This window comes from Mastomys coucha, unplaced genomic scaffold (genome assembly GCF_008632895.1).
Source record: "Mastomys coucha isolate ucsf_1 unplaced genomic scaffold, UCSF_Mcou_1 pScaffold15, whole genome shotgun sequence".
NCBI lineage: Eukaryota > Metazoa > Chordata > Mammalia > Rodentia > Muridae > Mastomys > Mastomys coucha.
The window spans coordinates 16,740,837-16,762,419 of record NW_022196897.1 but is presented as its reverse complement, the minus strand read 5'-3'; the positions used below and the strand labels follow the sequence as shown (position 1 = coordinate 16,762,419).

Sequence of the window (21,583 nt, the reverse complement as noted above, 5' to 3'; positions counted from 1 at the left end):
AAATGTCCTCGGCTGGTTATGCTTGGCCCTGGCTCCTGTGGGAGTGGAGGACAGCCATGCTGTCCCACTGAAGACAGCTGCTCACCAAGGGCTCTCTGCCCTCCAGTGGTGGCTCTTCCCAAGAAGTACAGCAGCTGGGCTCAAATGGAGAGAAGGCTTAGGGCCTCAAACAAGCACTCTACAGTCACAGTACTCCCTTTGCTGTCTGAATCTTAAATATGGCAACCAGGTTGATGTCAGAGATAACGCTGAGTCTGGGACCTTAGAAAAAGGTATGATTAAAAACACACACAAAGGGCTGGAGAAATGGCTCAGCGGGTAAGAGCACTGTTTGCTCTTCCAGAGGATCTGGATTCAAATTCCAGCACCCACATAGCAGCTCACAACTGTCCATAACTTCAGTTCCACAGGATCTGACACCAACACTCTCACTCTCTCTGACTGTGCATACTGGACTGGGCTAACACTCTGTCCAGTTGACACCTGGAATGTACAACCTATCACGATCCATGAGATACTCACTTTAAGGTTGTTTAAATTTAGAGAACATTAACCCTTCATCTGTTAAGTCTCCATCACCTTATTGACTGGGTACCCTGCTAGCTAAGCAGCAGGTCCATCCAGCATCTGACAAGACACCCTAGCTAAATTAGAAAACTCCATGTGTAAACGTCAACCTTAGGTGAGGTCACTGGTACTGCAGAGATGTCCCAGCACACTTCACTGCCCTGCAGCAGAGCCGGGAGGCAGACTCAGGTTTTTACATGGCCATCCCTGATTACAGTCACTAATCCTGTTTTCTCACAGCTGGTTGAATCTTCATCGTTTGATCCCTCACTTCCCATCAAAAGCATGTAAGTCACTACAAATCCAAAGAAAGGTGGCCCCGATTTGCCCAGTCAGTCCAACACCTGCTGCAGCTTCAAATTATCCTTATGATCTCAGCAACAGGCTTTCCTGATTCTGTGACTGCTAACCCTGGCCATGCTTCCCCTTTAGCAGCGCCTTTTTCCTAGTGTGGGTGTTCACTGACCTTCCACCCTGCCAGCTCTCAGGAGGAGCAAAGTGCTACTACAGCACTTGCCCTAGGGCTGACTTCAGAGGACCTGGGTGGGTGGGCACACAGTAACCCAGAAAAAGGCAGACACACAGAATGGTGTCTGAATCAAGCATGCTGAGCTTTAACCCTTTCTCTCCTGAGTCCTCTGTAGTGTCCAACTCTTACATTTATTGAGAAATCAATACGCTCCAGGGGTCCTCTTTCAAACCTCCCAGAAACACAATAGTGTGCGGGTTCTGGGTCTAGGTCACACACAAAGACCTCAGACCCTGAAGAGCCAAAAGGCAAAAGGCTGGTGCCTTTTGACTTCAAAGGCAAATAATAAAAAGGCAAAAGTAAATCAATTAGCCCAGGCGAGTAGTCTGTGTATACATACGAAACCGGAGGCAACACACATCGTGCTATGCTGTGCTTAAGGAAGAAAGAAGCATCTTCCAACATAGTCAGTTTTTTGACCCAAGGTAAAAGCCCTCGGCCCTTCTTAACAGAACATATGGACTAAGAAAACAACTATTCAACAAATACTTTATCCCTCTGTACAAAGTTCAATTTCTGTTTTTAACATCTTTTATCTTACAATACTCATGCAATACACACGTGGCTGCTTAATCTGACAAGCTTGCCAGGAGCTACACTCATCCAGGATGACACACAGGATGTTTGTTGTCCATGAGCAATCTCACAAGAGGCTTGGCCAAAGGTAGGTGACTGTCTAGCACCGGCCCCTGCCTACTTGGTTTTCATCAGGGCTCCTCCAACAGGCGAAGATCTGCGCTCTTCTGAGTCTGTATTCATGGAGAGGTACCAGTTATTTTTCAGAATATTTTGATGATAAGAACAGGACATCAATCTAAAGCCACGAGGCCATGTTGGATCCACCCTGACCTGGTCCTGTAGAGACTAAAAACAACCAAAAGAAGCTTGCTGGCCGGTGGTGAGCCTTTTGGATGTAGAAGCAGCTTTATTCTCTCCACAGCCCAGGCTTGCTGGGTGCCACCTGAAGGCCCCGCTGTTTGCCTTGCTTTCTGCCCTTCATGCCACCACCCTCCAGCCCACTTGAGTGCTCCGAGTGCAGGACCTCAGCAGGCACAAGGTGGCGCTTCCTCTGGGTCTTCCTCCGAGGGTCAAGCCTGAGGAACAGTAACAGCAGAGGGGAAAACTTTAGTGTTTTCTTTTCCATTCGGATAGAGGCTGATAGCATCTGGCTGTGAGACCAGGAGGCTGACATTTTTGTATGAGCAGAAGAACAGCCTCTTCAATAGCACTTGTTTTGATATTCTATGCACCACAAGATTAGATACGGTACTGACAGATTTTCATAATGGTGGCAAAATATCATGGCATTTTTAAAAGTGAGGCTTTGTTCTGAGTTGTTTTCATGGGGAAAAAAGAAGAAGAAATCTACACTCTGACATTCTGACGGCAAATGAGGTATATGAGACAGCAGTTTGCCCATGGATGGGAAAGCCCACAGAAACCTGATAGTACAAAGCAGTTTAGCAGCAGAGCTTCCATGTGCAGGCCTCGGGCATGAACCCTTGAGGGCAGACTATAGGCAGAGTGCCCTGCTAGGCCAGTTTTCACATTGGGTATCTACGAAGATGCTCCAACACTCACTAGAGTGCAGAAGATACCCTGATCCCATAAAACCCAAGCCCAAGGGCATCTGAGCACAACCATTACACAGACCTGGGGCCTGAAGGAGATCAACCCTTGTCCTGATCCACAAGATGTCAAAGCCTGCCACCAGGCTCAGTACAGAAGCCTAGAAAACTTCAGGAAAAAACAGTAGTTCTACCAATTGATCAGAAGAGAGAATTTGTAGAAATTCACTCACATACAGAGAAGGAGACTGCAACCAGAAGAATAAAACAAGAACCAACCAGTACCCCCAGAGCTCTCAGGGAATAAATCACTAACCAAAGAGTACACATGGAGGTTAGTGAGCAGGGGGAGGGAGGATGGGGGATGGGATAAGGAGTTTTTGGAGGGAAAATGAGGAAAGGGGATAACATTTGAAATGTAAATAAAGAAAATATCTTATCTAATAAAAAAAAAGAATTAAAAAAAAAAAAAAGAACTAAACGAATCACCAGACAGTGGTGGCGCATGTCTTTAATCCCAGTACTTGGGAGGCAGAGAGAGGCGGATTTCTGAGTTTGAGGCCAGCCTGGTCTACAGAGTGAGTTCCAAGACAGCCAGGGCTACACAGAGAAACCCTGTCTCGAAAAAATCAAAACCAAAAAACAAATAAACAAAAAAAGAAAGTTTTTTCTTACAACAGAGAAAGTCAGTCTTTGTCAAGAAAAAAGATTTGAGGAAAGGGTGTGTTAGCAATGATATTTAGGACTTTATTCAGTAAATGTGCTGAGGCAACAAGGCTCAAGACTACACCCTGCATCCATGTCATCCTCATCTCACAGGGGTCTATGTATTGTGCTCCCACTTTCTAATAAACAACAATGCTGACCCTGAACTTCTACTTATATGGAGTGCACGTCCTTTAAGGCTGCTGTCTGAGCTTCCAGGCCGTGCATGGAGAACGTCCAGGTGGTTGTTGGGAGCACTGCCTTGCTCCGTAGTAAAGGTTGCAAGTTCCTGTACTTGTAGTTTAGTTTTAGTCAGGTTACATGACACAACGAAAGGTTCTGACAGGAAGGGATGTCTTTTCTTCCCTTTTGTTTGAAGTAGGTACTCACAACGTGTAAATTAACAACCTGAATGAATTTCAAGATATGCAAAATTTCACTCAAAATACTCTCCCAAGCAAAAGTGCTTGCTTCTGCCATCACTGTATACAACAGTAAAAAAACTCTTATCTGGTGACGAGTCCATGAACTGCCTACAGAGCAAGTACAGCCTGTAGGAAGTGGCTCAGAGCATCATACCCATGCCTTCAGCTGCCAGTGACAACACACCTCATAGGGTATGACAACACACCTCCAGGGTGCCCAGACAGGGAGCTGGGTGGGGTGGAGCTGGGTAAGTGCTAGGCCATACTGCCAGAGACAGACTCTAGAAAAGTGTGTCTGGGCCTGGGGTGGCTCAGGGGCAGTATATGTTTAGCAGGCACAAGTTGTCCTGCTCACCTTCATGAATCACTGTCATGAAGTCACTTCTAGCATCTCACACAAACCTAATGGCCCACTCATGCAGCAAACAAGCAGGTACCCATACATTCCAACTCAGGCTGCTATTAGGTGGGCAACCCTGCAGGGCTTCACTGCTGTCACAAAAGCCATGCCAACAGCATGTACTTCTCCACGGCCAGCTCCCAGTTTTCTCCTTTGTTCTTAGGCCCATAGCCGAGAAGGTGTAGTGCAGATGGGAAGGTGAACCCTCTAACCCTAAGCATGCATCCAGCATTCATGCCTTCTGACAAGCTGCTGTTATCTCAGAATCCCGCCAACTTTCTAGCCCTCCAAATACCTGGCTGCACCTTCTGACTCAGGCTTCCTGAGGAAATCTTGTGGTTACCAAGCAACAGATCAGTTTCTCTAACTGAAGGGAACTCTCTTACAGTGAGGGCTGAAGACCCTGTCCTCCAGGCTCGATTACTCAGGACAGGTAGTCAGTCTAACTAGTAATCATCCCCACTGCCACCAAGGTCCCTGAAGGAAGTCCTGCACAGTCCTCTCTCAACTTTATCTGCAAACTCAACAGGCAGCTGCCTAGGCAAAAAGGAATTGAACCCAGGACTTTGCTCGTAGCATTCTTTTACAGAACATAATTTATTTTATTCATTCATTCATCCATTCATGTTTTTCTCAAGATAGGGTTTTCTTTGTGTAGCCCTGGCTGTCCTAGAATTTACTCTGTAGACCAGGCTGGCCTGAACTCTGAGATCCGCCTGCCTCTCAAGTGCTGGGATCAAAGGCGTTTGCCACCATGTCCAGCTCATGACAGGAAAAGATCCATTTTAAGTCACTATTTTTGTCGTTATTATTTAAAAAAATAGCTTTAGTGTCATGGCACATCAAAGCCTTTATTTTTGTTTTGTTTTTTTGAGACAGGGTTTTCTTTGTGTGACAGAGCCCGGCCTGCCTCTGCCTACTAAGAGCCGGGATTAAAGGTGTGCGCCAGATTTTAAGACCACTCAAGTATACCTTCTCCTTGATGACTACTGCTTGAACTCCACCTTGCTTTCCTGGTGCCTTAAAGCACGAGTGTAACTGTCTCTTTCCGAGAGTAACTGTCTCTTTCCGAGAGTCACCCATAACACTAAACAGTGAGTCCAAGCTAACAATGGACTGTGAGTTTCTTTGTAACTTCTGACTTTTAGTTTATACAATGGGCATGTGTTCTTTTAGTAAGGGGGAAAAATCAGTATATTCTGTTTAGAGGAAACAGGTGTAATTTGTTCTATGCCAAAACCTCAAAGTATTTTGATTTTCCTACTTTGGCCTCAGTTATTTGATTTCTCAAGCCTTCTTTTGGTGCACTGTAATTAAGATGCCCAGGAACCAATTCTTCCTTTCCAGCCTTTCCTGCTTTCTAATCTGGAATACTCCGAGTCTATGTATACAATCCAGAAGGCAGTAGTGACCTCAGGTGACATCAGGCTGACTACAAGTTTCTTCACTGTGCCTGGATAAACTGAGGAGGAAATGGCAGACTATCATCAGGGTTCTGTTGGCTTTTAGATGACAGGGAGAAAGAGTGGGGAGCACCTTCCCCTAGCACAGCAAGAAACTCAGGTGAAGCAGCAGCCAGCGTGGGAGGATCAGCTTGCCTCCTGAAGGGAAGCATTGCCATTTAACATCCAACTCTCTAATGCCACTGGTGAGAAGGAAAGGCAGCATACCCAGGCCCAGCTTTGAGCTGTATGGGCAGATACTGGCTGGCAACCCAACCAGTGAAGATTTCATCTCTGATTCTCAGGATTCAACTAAGTCTAGCTTCTGTGTCACCATGGGCCCTACTGCAGACAGAAGTCAGTCTTAAGCAATGCGTGCTGGTTAGTGTTTTGTCAACTTAATGCAGGCTCTAGTTAATCTGGGAAGAGGAAATTTCACTCAGTTCAGAAAAACCTCCACCAAATTGGTCTGTGGGCAAGTCCGTGTGAGTATTTCTTGATTAATGACTGATGTGGGAGGCCCAGTCCACCGTGGGCAATGCAACTTCAGGAAGGTGGTCATGCATAGTAGGCTGAGCAAGCCATGAGAAGCAAGTCAGGATTATTCCATGGTTCCTGCCCTGACATCCCTTAGGGATGGACTCTAAACTACAGGTCACCTGAACATTCAGCTTCTGTCAAAAACAAGGGTACTGAAAAATGAAACAGAACTTGGGAGTCCTTAGCTAGAAGCAGGCCAATGTTGGGAATGTGAGGTGTGGAAACTGGCAAAGCCTGTTGAAGCTAGAGCTCATACACAATGTGGGAGTGGAGAGGCCCTGTCAGGTGACTCAGAGGAAGTGCTGAACTAGAGTCCTCAAGAGGGAGGAACCCTGAGCTTTCTTAGCCCAGAAGACCAAAATTCTTAGGAGAATTCTCAGCCCTTAGGTTTGGACCTCAAGCGTCAGGTGGCCATGTTGGGGAGTGGGGAGAACAGAATCTGCTGGCAGTGGTTGGCTCCCCAGTTCAGACACTCAGCAGCAGGTTCGGAAAGGGCCTGAGCAGGGAGGACAAGCAGCAGCATGTTACTATTGGTGTTATTTCAGTTCTCCATAAAAACATGAATTACTGTTAAGGTGGATAATTAGTGGGGAGCCCTGGAAAACCAACATATTTAAAACTGCTATCGTTAGATTCTGAGAATACCGATTGAGTAGCTGAAGAGCAGAACCTTGAGCTCCAATCTGAGGGCTCTGCCTCTGGACCTCCCATCTAATACACCTGTCTGTAACCTGGGTGATACCCTGAGTGCATTTATTACATTACAGAGGGAGGACAGCACAATGCTCTACTGGACTCAAAGGACAGGCCCAGAAGGTGTCCTTCAAGCTGGACAGATATGAGTCCCTTACCTTGAAAGTAAGGGGAAAAAGGAGCTTTCGTGTGTGCAATCACCAGGCTGAGTTAGCCAGATCTGATCTGGACTTGGAAGCCTTGGGATAGGTGCACCCTGCTGACAGCAGCGGAGCTTCAGGCAGCCTCATCTGTGCATAGGAGGATGAAGATGGATCATCTGAGGACAGGGCCAGTCCCTGCTTGTGGTGGACATGGAGTCACAGTTCCTATATACATCATGAGCTGAGCACCTGTGCTAGGCAGTCTCTACTGCATGTGTGAATGGTTTTCATGAGTATTCTTAGGAGAGATAATATGGGACAGACAGTATAAAGGGGAGGAGGTAAGGGCCACCATGTGATATGTGGCCTCTTGTGTACCACCAGGGACTAGTTGATTGGTGTCACTAACACCTTGATGCTGTATGCAGATTGTGCACACACAATATCTGAGTGAGTCTCACAGAGAACAATTGATGGGGAACCCTGGACTATTTTGGGAATTTTAATGGTGTGCAGGGCCACCAGGGAGTGGGCATCCCTGAAAGTGGCAACTGAGATACAGGCCATACGGTCAGGCCATGGTAGATCAAAAAGAGGAATGGAGGGAAGAAGAGAGGCTTTCCTGAGCACTCTTGGCTTCACACTGGACCGCAGGCCAGGCGTTCATGGTTTCCTCCTACACTAGCTGATGATCTGCTGTCCTTCCCACTTTACAGACAGGCTGTCACCAAGTGCTAGGGGGTTAGGAGTATCCAGGAAGGGCCAACTCCAGAACCAGGCTACCTCTGGGACCTCTGGTACCTTCCTACCTCTGCACGCACAGAAACTGACACCACTTCAGAGCCAGACTTTACTCATGAGTATCTCTTTACAGGCCTGTTGCTGGCTACCCCACAAGCAGAGCCATAAAGCTCACCCGTTCTATATACAATCTCGTCTCTTGCTCTAAGTCCATTTCTTTGGTTACACAAAGAATGATCTCACATTTAAAAAAAAATCCTCTTGGACTGGAAAGATGGCTTCCTGGATAAAGGTGCTTGCTATGCAAGCCTGCTGACCTGAATCTGGTCATTGCCCTGACTCCACGTACAGTGAGAGGAAAGAACCAATGCCGCAAACACACAGAGGGGGGAGACAGGGGATGAGGGGAAAGGGAGAAGGAAGGGGAGGGGGGTAAAGTTCAGTTCTCTTTACAGGGTTACATACTTGTTACTTAGCTCAAGAATGACTCTAGAAACAATCATCACTCCAGCAGAGAACGGTCTTCACAGGATAATGCACACAAAAGAATCAGCTTGGCATAGGGCATGAGTCCTCAGGAGAGATGCCCCCACTGCTGTGAAGCAGTTCACATTTCACATGCTGAGTGCAGCACACTGGTGACCTGGAAGGCTGGCTCTCAGTGACCCCACCCCCTTTGGCTTTTTGAAACAGGACTTCTCTGTAGAGCTCTGGCTCTTCTGGAACTCACTATTTAGACCAGGCTGGACTTGAACTCATAGAAATCCACCAGACTCTGCTAGGATTAAAGGTGTACTCCACCATACCCTGCGGCACCCTCTTTTTGAGGGTCAACAAGTTAATCTTATTTTTTGGACTGCTACTTATAGGAGTTCAGGGCCAGAATAAAGGGAGACAGCTCATACAGGTCACCATCGGAACGAAAGGTTTCAGTCTCTGGAGAACAGACTGAGGGAGGAGTGGGTTGGGTTGTGTACCCTCCTACTGCAGAGGTGGCTCAGCAGAAGTCGGGGAGGGCTTTTAGGGTGAAGAAAAGTAAACTGTGGGCAGCAGGGGGAGAGCTAGGGCTATCACCACTCTCGACTTGCCGAGTGACAGGAGCCAGGTAAGCCAGAGCAGGCAATGTTTAATGAGAACCACTCTCTGTTGCACACTGCCTCATCTGGTATGGCCAGTTTTCAAGACCAGCTACAGCTTCCAATTCCAGTGCTTGGATGACTCTAGCAACAAACATCACCATCTCCAATCTCCCAGGAGGGGCTGACTGGGTTCCTGCTCTTTCTTGTCAGCCTTGACTGTGTGACAGAAAGTATACCCTATGGCTCCTGCTGTCTGCAGGTGACTCAGGTGTGGAGGAAGCTCAAGGTCACTGTGAATTCCCCCTAATCGCCTCATTAGCTGGGTGCAGGTGAGGGTGTTTGTTCCACAAGGAGGCAGAAAGCTGGTAATTGTGCAATGTCACATAGGAAAAAAAAAAAAAAAAAAACCAAACCAGTTATAGGAACAAAGAGGATAGATGTAAAGGTTGCGTGTGCTGTAATTACCCCAGAGTCTAGGGCAGCAGGGCATACAGTATGGGAGCAGCAGAGAGAGGAGGGCCCATGTGGCCAGTCTACTTGGTTGGACCTGTGAACATACTGTGAGCTTATGACAGGCAGGCCCAGTGCCCTGTGTTGTTAGTGTTCTCTGTCCAGAAGAGCCCACCCACTCATTCAGCCATCTTCTCAATGGATGAGCACCCAGCCCACGCTTGCACATTTACACTACTGCCTGGCCAAAGGCCCCTTGCATAGCTCTTCTGCCTTAGTTCTGTGGCACAGACCCTACTGGCACCTGCCCGTCACACTGTTAAGGACACCCTTTTCAGTCCTCAAGTCAAGTCTTTTGTCATCTCTGTTGCTCTCTGTGACAGAACTGTGGTCTCTGGAGTAGGGCCTGGGCACTTGGTTTTTCGCGGTGCTTCCCAGCAGACTTGAGTAGATTCTTCTTTTCATCCACATCTGTGTGTCCCCACAGCTCTTGCTAGTGGTCTTACCTCTCTCTGCTGCTCAAATGAGACTGATTCTGGCCTTGGAAGAGTGGGTAAAAACAGCGATGGTAGCTTACCTGCTCTTTTCCATACTCTCACCCGGGGGGCCAAGGAGACAAGGGGAAGCTGGGCTAAGCTGCTCTTCCTAGGGGACTACTGGCAATTTGGGGGTAGTCTAGCCCCTGCTCTTCTCCACACAGAAGGGCTGCCACCTGGTACACAGAACTTTGAAAGAAGATGGCTCCTCTAGGTAGGCTTGGTCATCTTCACAGCTCACTGAATAATAACTGAGTCCACCTCCCTTCATAGTAGAACAACTCCCTTTCCCCCAGAGTTCCAGAATGATCCCACCCATCTAATCCAAAGTGTTTCTTTTGTACCTACTGTGCACCAGGAGTGTGTTGCAGGCACAGTGAACAAAAAGCCTGATGTAGTTTCTGCTGAGGCACCTTAGACAAATCCCACACAGAGAACTAACTGACTGTGCTACTGTGTCAGAACAAGTGAGGGCATCTGTCTGCTCAGGCAGCTCTGAAAGGTGAGGGGGAGAGTCCATGCCAGGCCCAGGTCTTGAAAATGACAGCAGGATGTCACCAAAAGCTCTAAGTCAGGGCTTCATGGGTTAAGAGGGGAGTGGGAGCTGTCTGCATAGCAGTGGTCACAGGAGGCATGGAAAGAGACCAGGACCTCGGAAGAAGTCAGCAGCCAAGAGTGATACTCATAAACACAGAGTTTTAGAAGTTGAGGGAAGAGATGGAGTCAAGTAGGCCCAAGGGACCAAGGCTGTACGTGCTGCAAGATAGAGCAGGAGAGCACCAACTCAGGTGCAGTAGACATGCATGGAGAAAGTCTTATGCTTCCAAGTGGCTGTGCCCAGCCTCTCATCTCACATTTGGCCAATCTGTTTTTTGCAGAATAACTGGCTCAAAGAAATTGAGAAAAAATTCATAATGGGCAAGAGTCCAGGTTTTCCTTCAGCTAATTAAGTGATATTAGGGAGGTTGTAAATGCCACATAAAAATTGGCAGGCAAGCTGCTCCTAATGATGAGGATATTGCTTCACAGGGCGATGCAGCTGCAGCTTCTTAGTGCTCATCTTCAGGGGACCTGATTCTGCTTTCAAGGTTGTTCCAGAGTGCTGGAAGGTTGCAGCTACTTCCATATACACCTTGGTTCTTAGTCCCAGGAATACGTGGATACTGGAGGGCAGCAGAAAGGACTAGACAAGGCACAAGGCCGCCATCATAATGGCTAAATGTTTGTTTCTTACAAGACACCGAAGCAATGTTTCCTACTCAGCAGCTGTTTGTCTCCACAATGGTGCACAGCAAGTACCTCAAGTCTCTTCCTTCAAGAGAACTGAGGGACAGTTCTTTGTGTGTGCTCAAAGGTACACACAGCATGCAAGTCACTCAGCCTACCCACCTCGTGACACTTGGATAGACTTAAGATAACTAATGGGAAACAAACAGAACCAACAGCAAAAGCTAAAGCAGTCACATAGGGTGAGCATTTACCGGCTGTTTACAGTGCCACAGCACAGTGAAGGCTGTTAACGTGAAAAGTGCCCCAAGCCAGTGAACTCCAGTGATGAAGCATTTGTGCTGAGTAAGGGAGGGGAAAGTCTGCCGTCATGTTAAGGAAATGCCTGGCTATGCTTGTGGTGCACTGGCCAGGTAAAGCCAGCCCTGAATGTTCTTCCTGACCAAGCACAGCCACATCTAGGAAGGGCCAGAAGAGGAGGCTTTAGAATGCTCACCTTTAATCCCAGCACTTGGGAAGCAGAGGCAGGCGGATTTCTGAGTTCAAGGCCAGCCTGGTCTACAGAGTGAGTTCCAGAACAGCCAGAGCTACACAGAGAAACCCTGTCTCGAAAAACAAAACAAAAAATCAGAATGTTTGCCTTGTTGGTAAAATGGGAGGTAGCAACACTCTGACGAGGATGGATTGAGAGAACTGATACAAATCAAATAAAATGATTTAAGAACAGTTAACTGAGACTGCCATTCCTCTAATTAATTTTAAAGGAGATAAAGCTGAGAACAGGAACAAAAGATTGGATTCTGATGATGCTGTTGCTGATGACCACACTGGAGGTGAGAAGAAGCTGAGAGAACTGTCTTGGGAAAGTGGTGCTGGGTGTATGGAATAATTCACACAAGGTGGGGGATTTAGAAGCTGCAATCACATTTCCACACTATCAGTGACACTGGCTTTGTCATTTTGGAACTGCTTCTCACCAAGTGAGAAGGAATTATGGCCCTTCACAAAGCATGTCCCTAGACTCATCTCACTCATGCGTTGACACCTTGGCCAACAGTCTAACCGACCTTGTGCAGCAGACGGGCCTCGAGCCCCATGTCTCCAGGAAAGATGGCAATTTTAGAGGACCATGTTAACACTTTTGCTTCCCGGGAACTGCTGATTTTGTGACGAATGTTGCTGAGGGGGCCATTCAATATTTTACCAACAGCATCTGTGTAGATGTTTGGGGTGGGGGATGTTTGACAGGTTTGTGTGTAGGTGCCAGGAAAGGTTTTGTGACTCTTGACTGTATTCCTACGTGTAGAGAGATGTTTACTGTTCCTTTTCAGAACTGAAACTAAGGGTCGGGAGGCTGACAGAGATCTGACTGTTAGGATCTCATTTAGAGACGTTACTTATTTCCTTGTTCTAAGAAGTGGATGCGTGAAGGAAAGAGGCCATGCACACGAAAGACAAAAACCCTTTGCCACTGCATGGGAGTGCCTGCTCTGCCTGCCCTTGGCTCACACCTGACAAGCACTGGGTTTTCCCTCTGAAGTCGACAGGCTCGCAGCTGTCTGGACTCTGCTAGCAGACATCATGGGTTTGAGCACAGCAGGAAACAGAACTGGGAAGCAGAGCACTGAGAACTTAGTGCACACGACAGAAGGAACCCGTTCTCTCCTGATAGGCAGGTTTCAGGGAAGACGCTCAGCTCAGAACAATAACCACAGCAGGCCTAACTCTTTGCGCTTAACTCTGCACTCTGTACTTTGTGGGGGTTAACGGACTTTTCTTTGCAGTCCTCAAAAAGCAGCAACTGGCATTTGCTTGAGTCCTGATGAAGAAGTATGGACAATCTGTCAGGGTCTCCCTGCCATTCACTCTGGCCACAATTATACAGTGCATGTGCAGATTAGCTGTAAAGTCACTTCTCTTCCAGGAGTGACAACACTTTCCCAAATACAAAAAGGTACCTCCAGTCTCCTCAGTGCCCATCTGTGTTAGAAAGCCAGGACAGGATGCGTGGTGAGAAACGCCTTCAAAATAAGGACACAGCAGAAAAGGGCTGTTCCAGAGTGGTGACAGGGTAAGTACAGAGTGGCATAGCTACTCAGAGTAATCCTGTGACACACTGCTGTCACTCACGCCTGGCTCCCTGCTGCGCCAGCCAGACATCAAAGGCTGCCCCATACCATCTTACATGCTCTTTAGCAGCTAATCAGCCCATTCTTTCCTGAATAAAGCCCTGTTCAATCAGCTGCTCACAAGGGTATAGTGGTCTTGATGCCCATCTGCTAGCTAGGGTCAGCTGAGACATGGGGTGGTGACCGCTCTCTCCCCAGTGGCTTCTCATGGTAATAATGTCAATGTTGCCACTTAAGTCATCTGCTTCCCAGGACCCCATCAGAATGGAGCTGGAAGTGAAGTCTGAGGTCCCTGACTCTAAGAACACTACCCTATGTTGGGCAGCCCCTCTTCCCTCTGAAGCTAGGTGCTGGCCAGGCTGGAGGCAATGAGTGCTTCCTGGTAAAAGGGAGCAGGAGAGACTGTGTGTGGGAACAGCAGCAAGTTGCCTAACCTCCAAGTAAGGCCAGGAATATGGTAGCATTTGCAACTAACATGCAGTAAGTACCCAGAGCATTCAAGGAATCTATACCAAAATCTGGGCAAGGGAAGAAGCTTCTACACTTGGCCACTCACTGTGTCCCTCTCACACAGGTCACTCAACAAAGGTGCCCCTACTCCAAAGCCCCTACAGAGCACTCTGGGGGCCTCCAGTGCTCAGGCTCTGGTGGGAGGCTGAGCCCACTTTTGAAAGAACACCATTCCTTAAGGAGAGAAAGCAAACAATATAATTTGCTGAACAATCATGAACTCAGGTTAGTAGGTTAGTACTGTGGAACTGGACTCAAGGGCAAGCCTAGTTCCCGACTCCAGGGACCCAGGACAACTGACTTCAAAGGTCAGTTTTGCTTACACTGACATTCCTTTCCCAAGGATTCCTTGGATGAAGCAATCACATCTAGACGTGCGCTTTTTGGTGGCCTCTGTAAAACTCAGCACTAGAGCTAATGATACGGAATACACAAGAAGCCTCCCAAGTGATTCTAGTGGGACACGACAACAAACCCATTTTCTGTTCAGTAATCCCCATTATGTTTGTGTCCAACTGAATTTTTGTGGGGTTAGGGATGATTTTTCCTCTTGTTCCAAGTGCTTCTGTACTGAAGACAGGCAGATACTAGTGGTAATTTCCGCCTCCCCCCCTCTCTCTCACACACACACACACACACACACACACACACACACACACACACACACACACGCCAGTCTTCCACGTGAGCTCACCTGCTAACGTAAACAGAACCTTGCACCCTGTCTAACACCCATCTCACCTTTTTAAGCTTGCCTTCTTCACAGCAGAGACACTGAGGTTTCTAGGAGCATCTCTTAGTCCGAAACTCTTAGCCACATGCCCAAGGTGTAGGGATCGAACATGGAAGATGGACTTCAGCTCCTTGGGGTAGGTGGCATAGGCTCGGATGAAGGACTGCAGGGCTATAAGAAAGGGGGAAGAGGAGGTCAGGATAGGGGTTCTGAAGTCTCAAAGCTACCTCATTCCTATGTTACCCTACTTTCCCTTGTAATTGTCCAGGACAATTACAACACAGGCACACTTGTGTATGTATTTAAAATCTCTAAAAGGGCTAAGAGGACTCACTGTTCTTGCAGAAGACCTGAATTTGTCCCTACATTGGATAGCTCCTAACAGCTCTGCAGGGCTCTGATGCTTCTCAAGGCTACTGCACTCACCTAAGCCTACGCTTGCACAGATACACATGCAGACACATAAAAACGAGTCTGAAAAAAAAACCACTAAACAAAAAATTATAGCCAAAATTATCACTTAAATAAATTCTATAACATTTCCTTTGCTTCATGCAGAGTTGTAACAATCCAACAGAGCAGGACTTCTCTTTTGCCATATAGAGTCTCAAGGCCTACTACAGAGCCTGACATGTCGCATGTACTCGATACCTGTTTGTTACATACAGTAAAATGAATGAAGAAACTAAGTGATCAATATTTTCTTATGAAAATGAGAAAATTCTTAGAAATTTATTAGAGGAAAATCAGTTTTGGATAATTAATGCCCATAGCATGCCAAGGAGAAAGGAAATTATAAAAACTAAAATAGTGCAGACAGCAGTTCCTGGGTACCTGCCACCAGCCTGGAGAGTCCAGCTGCAAGTCCCACTTTAAAGCTAGGAGGAGGGCTGGAGAGATGGCTCAGTGGTTAAGAGCACCGACTGCTCTTCCAAAGGTCATGAGTTCAAATCCCAGCAACCACATGAATGGCTCACAACCATCCAGAATGAGATCTAATGCCCTCTCCTGGTGTGTCTGAAGACAGCTACAGTGTACTTACATATAATAATAAATAAATCTTAAAAAAAAAAAAAAGCTAGGAGGAATAGATTCCGTGTTCTAGACCCCAGTGCAGCTACAGAAGATCTGGGCTTTATTTCTGGGTGCTTTGCTAGGCCTCAGCACCTTAACCTGACATTCTCCTTGAGGACAGGCTTCCCTGCATCTGGTTCCGCATGACTATCCCACAGCCTCCCCTCTTCCCAGCAGGGAGGTATCTGCAGTGCACCTGACCATCACTGTTCTTTAACTTTTACACCCAGCTCCTCAACCGGGAGGGACAGGACCAGCCCTGTACCACTGACTAAAGAGGCACCAAGCACCAGCCTCCCTCAGCTAGGTGGTTGAGCCACTGGACCGGCAAGTTTGCCCACAGCTTAAGTGTAATATCCCAGCAGTACCTGGAGATTGCCGTTTATGAACAGTAATAAAAAGTGTCATTTTAGCAGATCATCTCCTAGAAGGATCCTGGGAATCCATCAAAGCTCTATTTACTGAGCAAAGTGAACTCCTTTTCCCAATCGATGAGAAATAATAAGCACAGCAACTCCTCTGCACCTCTCTCTTAAATCTGTGTTCACTTCTCTTCCAATAACCAGGGACCAGCTTTTTCAAAGAGCATCTTTAACACTTCAAATCGTCTGCCCTGTCTAGAGGGTTCCAACACTGGCCCCAGCCACAGTTAACTCATATTCTCAGAAAGGTACTCACTGGCACTGCAGTGACCACCAAGACCTGATGTCCCTTTCTTCTCCCAGTTCCAACACTGCTCTAAAACATTCCACTGAGCCAAGCCAAGCCAAGAGTCTGAGCCACTCCAAAGGCAGCCTATATGTCACTTCCTGCCACTTTCCCACATAAGCAGGTGAGGCCCAGGTCTCTGCTTGGTCATAACCATACTCTCCTCCTCAAAACACACTTCCATGAAGCAAGCAAGTAGACTGATGTCTGTCCCAAGATATGTAAGGGCCCAGCTAAAAGGGAGAGCCAGCTGCTGAGCAATGGCAGGAAATGTTCCTAGCCAACACCAGTCACCAGCCTGGCGGGTGGGCGGGCGGCATTTCACATGCATATTTTAACTAAACCTTCACGTCCTCTAGGCTCTAGTGTCACTGGGGACAGCAATAGCTGCCTCTCCTTGCACACTTGCACAGACTTCTATGTTTAGCTAACTCTGAGACAGCAGGGGCAGGAAGTGGTTCATGCTGGCAGTGTCTAGAATGTACAGAAGGAATATGGCTGTACGGCCAGCACAGCAAGATGTTTATTCAGGGTGACGGATGGAGCTACAGGCAATGGAAGTTGAGTATTTGAGTTGCTGGCTCTTATTTCCAGGGAGCTATTTAAGGTGCATGAATTAGAGGGAATCTGTCTAAAATAATCCACCTGGACACCCTGTCCTTTTTTATTCCTGAGCATCTGGATCAGGAATGGAGGTGTCATACAAATGACTCCTAGGATAAGAAGGCAGAGGGATAATACTACAGTCTGAAGACACTCCTCCTGCCCCATATCACAAGCCCAGCCTGGTCCACATCAAAGGCACACATACCTATGCCAACAGCCATATTACCCAAAGGATGTGAGAAAAGAAATGCCTTCTTACAGTTCTATTAAAGACAGAGCTCTTAGCAAGGTGCCTGGCCTGGTAAATACATTATTACTAACAAGTGTCCTTTGCAAGCACAAGTGTAAAGGTCACACATGGCCCCCACTCTGCAGGAGGCCAGAAGATGATCATGACAGACCACCGGAACAGGAGCACATATAGGCAGAGGGCTCTGCTCTGCAAAACCTTCCTTCAGAGTCTAGAATGAAAACACAATACCACTATTTCTACAGCCTGAACCCTAACTAGGGACACACAGAGGAGGAAAAGGAGGAACTAACTGTTCTAGGGACTGGCAACAACCAAACTGACTATTAACAACAATGGGGTCAAAAAATGCAAAAGGACTCCAATGCAGACTTGGCTCAGGTTCTATCTAGTTTTCTGCGGTAAAGGCAAGGGCAGCTGCATTGTTAATAATTCATGAGGTAGGTTCTGTAATGCCACAAAAGGGAATCGAGTTGGTTGAAAGATTTGCATCTGTAAACTGAAATCCAAAAGGTAAGTGTCATCTTATGGGATACAATGGCTTTTCCTATGTCACAATCCTAAGTGACAGTAAGATTACTGAGGGGCTTTGTGTCCCAAGGTAGGTGACTAAGATCTAAGGGGTGAGGGCAGCTGGTTCCAGCCCCTATCAACCTGGACTGAAAATGAATCAGCAAGCCGGGCAGTGGTGGCACACACCTTTCCCAGAACATGGGAGGCAGAGGCAGGCGGATTTCCGAGTTCCAGAGGCTAGCCTGGTCTACAGAGTGAGTTCCAGGACAGCCAGGGCTACAGAGAGAAACCCTGTCTGGAAAAAACAAAACAAAACAAAACAAAACAAAACAAGTCAGTAAACAAGAAAAATTACCCACATATTTCCTTGTTGTACTAAATACCATAACTATGGGAAACAGCTCTGCTCCTACAGCTTCAACAGAAGACCAGTAACTCTGATGACAGGCAATACCCACAATCACAGTCTCTAACAACTACTTGTTAATTTTACATGGGGCAGTCCCAAGGTATGGGACACCACTGATCTACCCAAAGTGGATGGTGTGTGGGCAGGCATCTTTTTTTCTACTGCAAGGTTATCAACCTGAATTCAGCTGAGCCAGCCACCTTCTTCCAAAGGTCAAAAGCACAATGACAGTCTCTGGCTTCCCCTCAGGGAGGTTCCTGGGAACTATTTGGAATTGCTGAATTCACTTTTGGGAAATGCTGAGAAGACCAGAAGAACATGAGTTACGTATCTGGCAGGCAGTGATAGATTCCCATTGCATGCAACTATGTCTGAAGTGTTCTACAATCAAGTCCATGCAGAGGATGAATGGTGGCTACCTGAAAACGTGTTTGTCTTTTTATTGTTAGTGCTGGGGCTGGAGCTCCAGGGCCTTGTGCTCTCTGGGCAAGTGCTGACCCACTGAGTTCCACCTCCAGTACTGATGCTGTTTTTCTTACCTACTGCTTGCTGGCTATTCACTGTAGCCCAATTTCTAGGTTTCAATCTAACCCAGGGCCAACTCTCACACTGTAGCTAGGTGATCCTTTAAAACCCATGGCCCATTGAGCCACATCTCAGCTCAAAGTCTCTCAGTGGCTCCCAGTCCCCTCAGGGTGACCTTAGAGCAGCCTCCGAGCTCTACAGGGCTCTGTCTCAGCTAATCCAATCTCACATGTATGCCATGTCCTTCCTTCAGAAGATCAAATGCTCAGCCCGTTTTGTTTTGCTCAAGTGTCACCTTCTCAGCTATGCTCACTTGGACTTTAGCAAGCACACTCCAGCCACTGCCCCTGGCCCCTTACCTGGTCTACTTTTCTGTAGGTTGCACCTCCATCTAAAGCACGCACTGTGCTCATTACCTCACCGCTGCTCCTGTGCCCTTTAATGCATTAGTGTACAAAGCAGAGGATGCTTCCCACTGCTTCCTCACGTGCTGAAGTGCCTGGAACAGTGCCAAACTCTAACACTGCCAAGTAATTTATCTTTTAAAAGATACTTCTAGTTGGGAGTGGTGGTACATTTGTAGTCCTAGCACTTGAGAGACTGTGGCAAGAAGGTCCCAAGTTTAAGACCTGCTTGGGCTATATATGTAACATGACCCTGTCTCAAAACTAAGTGAATTTAAAAGAAAAAATGATAGCAAGGCCTAGTGACACCTTCAATCCTAGCATTCAGTGGGCGGACAGGTCACTTTTGAGGCTAGCTTGCTCTACAGAATATGTTCCTTCCTTTCTTTCTTTTTTTTTTAAAAGCTTCCCTTTTCTCAAAGTTCTCAAGGAACTCACAGAAAGAACTGTGTACCCAACTTGGGTCTTTTTTGGGGGGAAGACTTTCTTTGTGTAGCAATGACTGTTCTTGGAACTCACTCTGTAGACCAGGCTGGCCTCGAACTCAGAAATCCGCCTGCCTCTGCCTCCCAAGTGCTGGGATTAAAGGCGTGCGCCACCACCGCCTGGCTTCGAACTTAGGTTTTATTAGCATTAATTAGTCACCAGCCAGAACATCTCACTAGGAAAACGAGTTGGCTATTTATGACCACTGTTCAAATGGAACTATTAATTCCACATTTAGCAGTGTGGATAACTTATTCTACCAAGCATCTGAGCACTGCATTGGTATCACTGGTATGAACTGTGCGAGTTCAAGGTCTAAGCCTGTCCTCATCTCATCAGTCTCAGTTTTCTTTGCCCCTCAGACAGGAACTGCCTGATGCTTCTGGCCCTTACCTTCATCTCCAACTTCTATCAGTGTGTCACCTCTGCTGTCTGGTGTTCACAGACAGAGAAAAACAGATCCCCAAGATCCAAGTTGTTGGGTCAAAGCTTTAGCACTAATTTAAGCCAGATAAAGCCTCGTTTGTGTAAAGGATGGAGATGGATGAAATTAACATTTAATATCACTTTAAAGCCTTCTGAGCCTGCTTCCAAACCCTGCACAATTACTGCAGAATGAAGGCTTTGATTGGTACACAGACGTTCCTGGATGTCCTCTCAACTGTGGAAGGTGTGGTGAGGGGTGAAGTCAGGACCAGAGCATGGGGGGCTACCCCGCCCCCAATCTCCTGAGAGTTCCACTGACCTTTCTTTGCCCAGGAGACCATCTTTTGACTGGAGTGCACGTAATCTTCAAACACTGTCTGCAATACTGTGGCTCGTTCTCGGATTTCCTGGGGGCCAATGGCATGGGATTTCTGGGAGGGTGATGGAAGGATTAAAGGAGAGACAGAGTTGAAGTCAGGAATAATGAAGCAGTTTATAATAGATTTAATAACAGTAAAATCACACGGTAACCACCCAGGGGCCAACGAGGGTAATCCTTTCAATATTACTAGAGAAAGAAGGGAGCTATGAAGATGTTAAAGTCAAGCAAAGATGAGAACTTCGTAAAAAGGGGGCAGACCAGGTCTGTTTGTTTGTTTGCCTATTTTCCTTCATGACCTCTTAGCACTCATGCTCCAAGTAAAAGACCTTTGGCAGCACTTGAATTTTCCAAGTCTGATTCTGGCATTTTAAACAATGAACCATAGGCTGTTTTCAAATTACTCTTCTCTCCTAAGATTTTTCTCCCTTATCCACCTCCCCCCTTATCAGTAGAAAAAGCACCCCCCCCCCCCCCCCCCCCCCGCAAAGACCATTCCAGGGATCTGCCTAAACTTCACTCTTACCAAGCTATATATCCTGAACTTTGAGCTTGCTTCCTCCCTTCCCAGAGATTGGCTGTGAGTGGTTTAGATATGCTCCAGATGCCTGTAACAACCAAGCTGAGTTCTCAGGACTTAGTAAGAAGGTGGCTTTTTAGGAAGCCACATTCAAAGGCTGCCTGAGTCTCTGAAGCCAGGAGCACTACTGTAGCCTCTGAAAACTATTAATAATATATAGGACCATTTTCATCTTTTAAAAGTTCCAGAGAGCCGGGCAGTATGGCGCACACCTTTAATCCCAGCACTTGGGAGGAGGCAGAGGCAGGCGGATTTCTGAATTCGAAGCCAGCCTGATCTACAAAGTGAGTTCCAGGACAGCCAGAGCTATATAGAGAAACCCTGTCTCGGAAAACCAAGAAAAGAAAAAAGTTCCAGAGGGGGGGAAAATGTCTTTTAACAACTCTTTCTAGAAACTGATTTTTATTTTCAATATTTCTCAACAAACACAGGTGATTTTTATTGACTAGGAGGATCTGCAGCCTGAGGAAGTGGGCCACTACTCACATGAAGGAGCTACTGAGCCCCAGACACCACGCTCATGTGCAGACCTGTGTCTGACCCTTGTCTTTCCTTTCCTTTTAAGGCCAGAAGAGGAGGAACAAAAGGAGAGGAGATATTTTGGGTAGATACTCCTCTCTGCATTAATAGAGACTTAACAACCTGAAGATGTTTCTGGTGTAGTCACATCGTCCTGCTGTCTATTTGGCTGATTTCACAGTACGCGGTCCCCCTGAGGGTTTTATCCACTACAATGTCAGGAAAAGCACCACCGAGGAGCTGTGTTACCAAAGTGGACATTTGCTATTGTCATTAGCAAGGATTTT

The 21,583-nt window shown here is 47.0% G+C and overlaps 1 protein-coding gene across 5 annotated transcripts in view; it reads right to left on the bottom strand.

The window, feature by feature from the left end:
- Positions 1 to 1,472: 1,472 nt before the first annotated feature.
- Ddx31 (DEAD-box helicase 31) overlaps positions 1,473 to 21,583 on the bottom strand; it is a 64,628-nt gene continuing 44,517 nt past the window's right edge. For 2 of the 5 annotated variants that reach the window (XM_031369558.1, XM_031369560.1), the window contains 3 exons: positions 20,138 to 20,249; positions 14,426 to 14,588; positions 1,473 to 2,190 (listed from right to left, as the gene is read on the bottom strand). In XM_031369558.1, coding sequence (XP_031225418.1) covers positions 2,022 to 2,190; positions 14,426 to 14,588; positions 20,138 to 20,249 — 444 coding nt within the window. In that variant the 3' untranslated portion in view covers positions 1,473 to 2,021. The remainder of the gene's footprint in view (positions 2,191 to 14,425; positions 14,589 to 20,137; positions 20,250 to 21,583) is intronic. The other 3 variants (XR_004118500.1, XR_004118501.1, XM_031369559.1) reach the window with 2 other exon arrangements.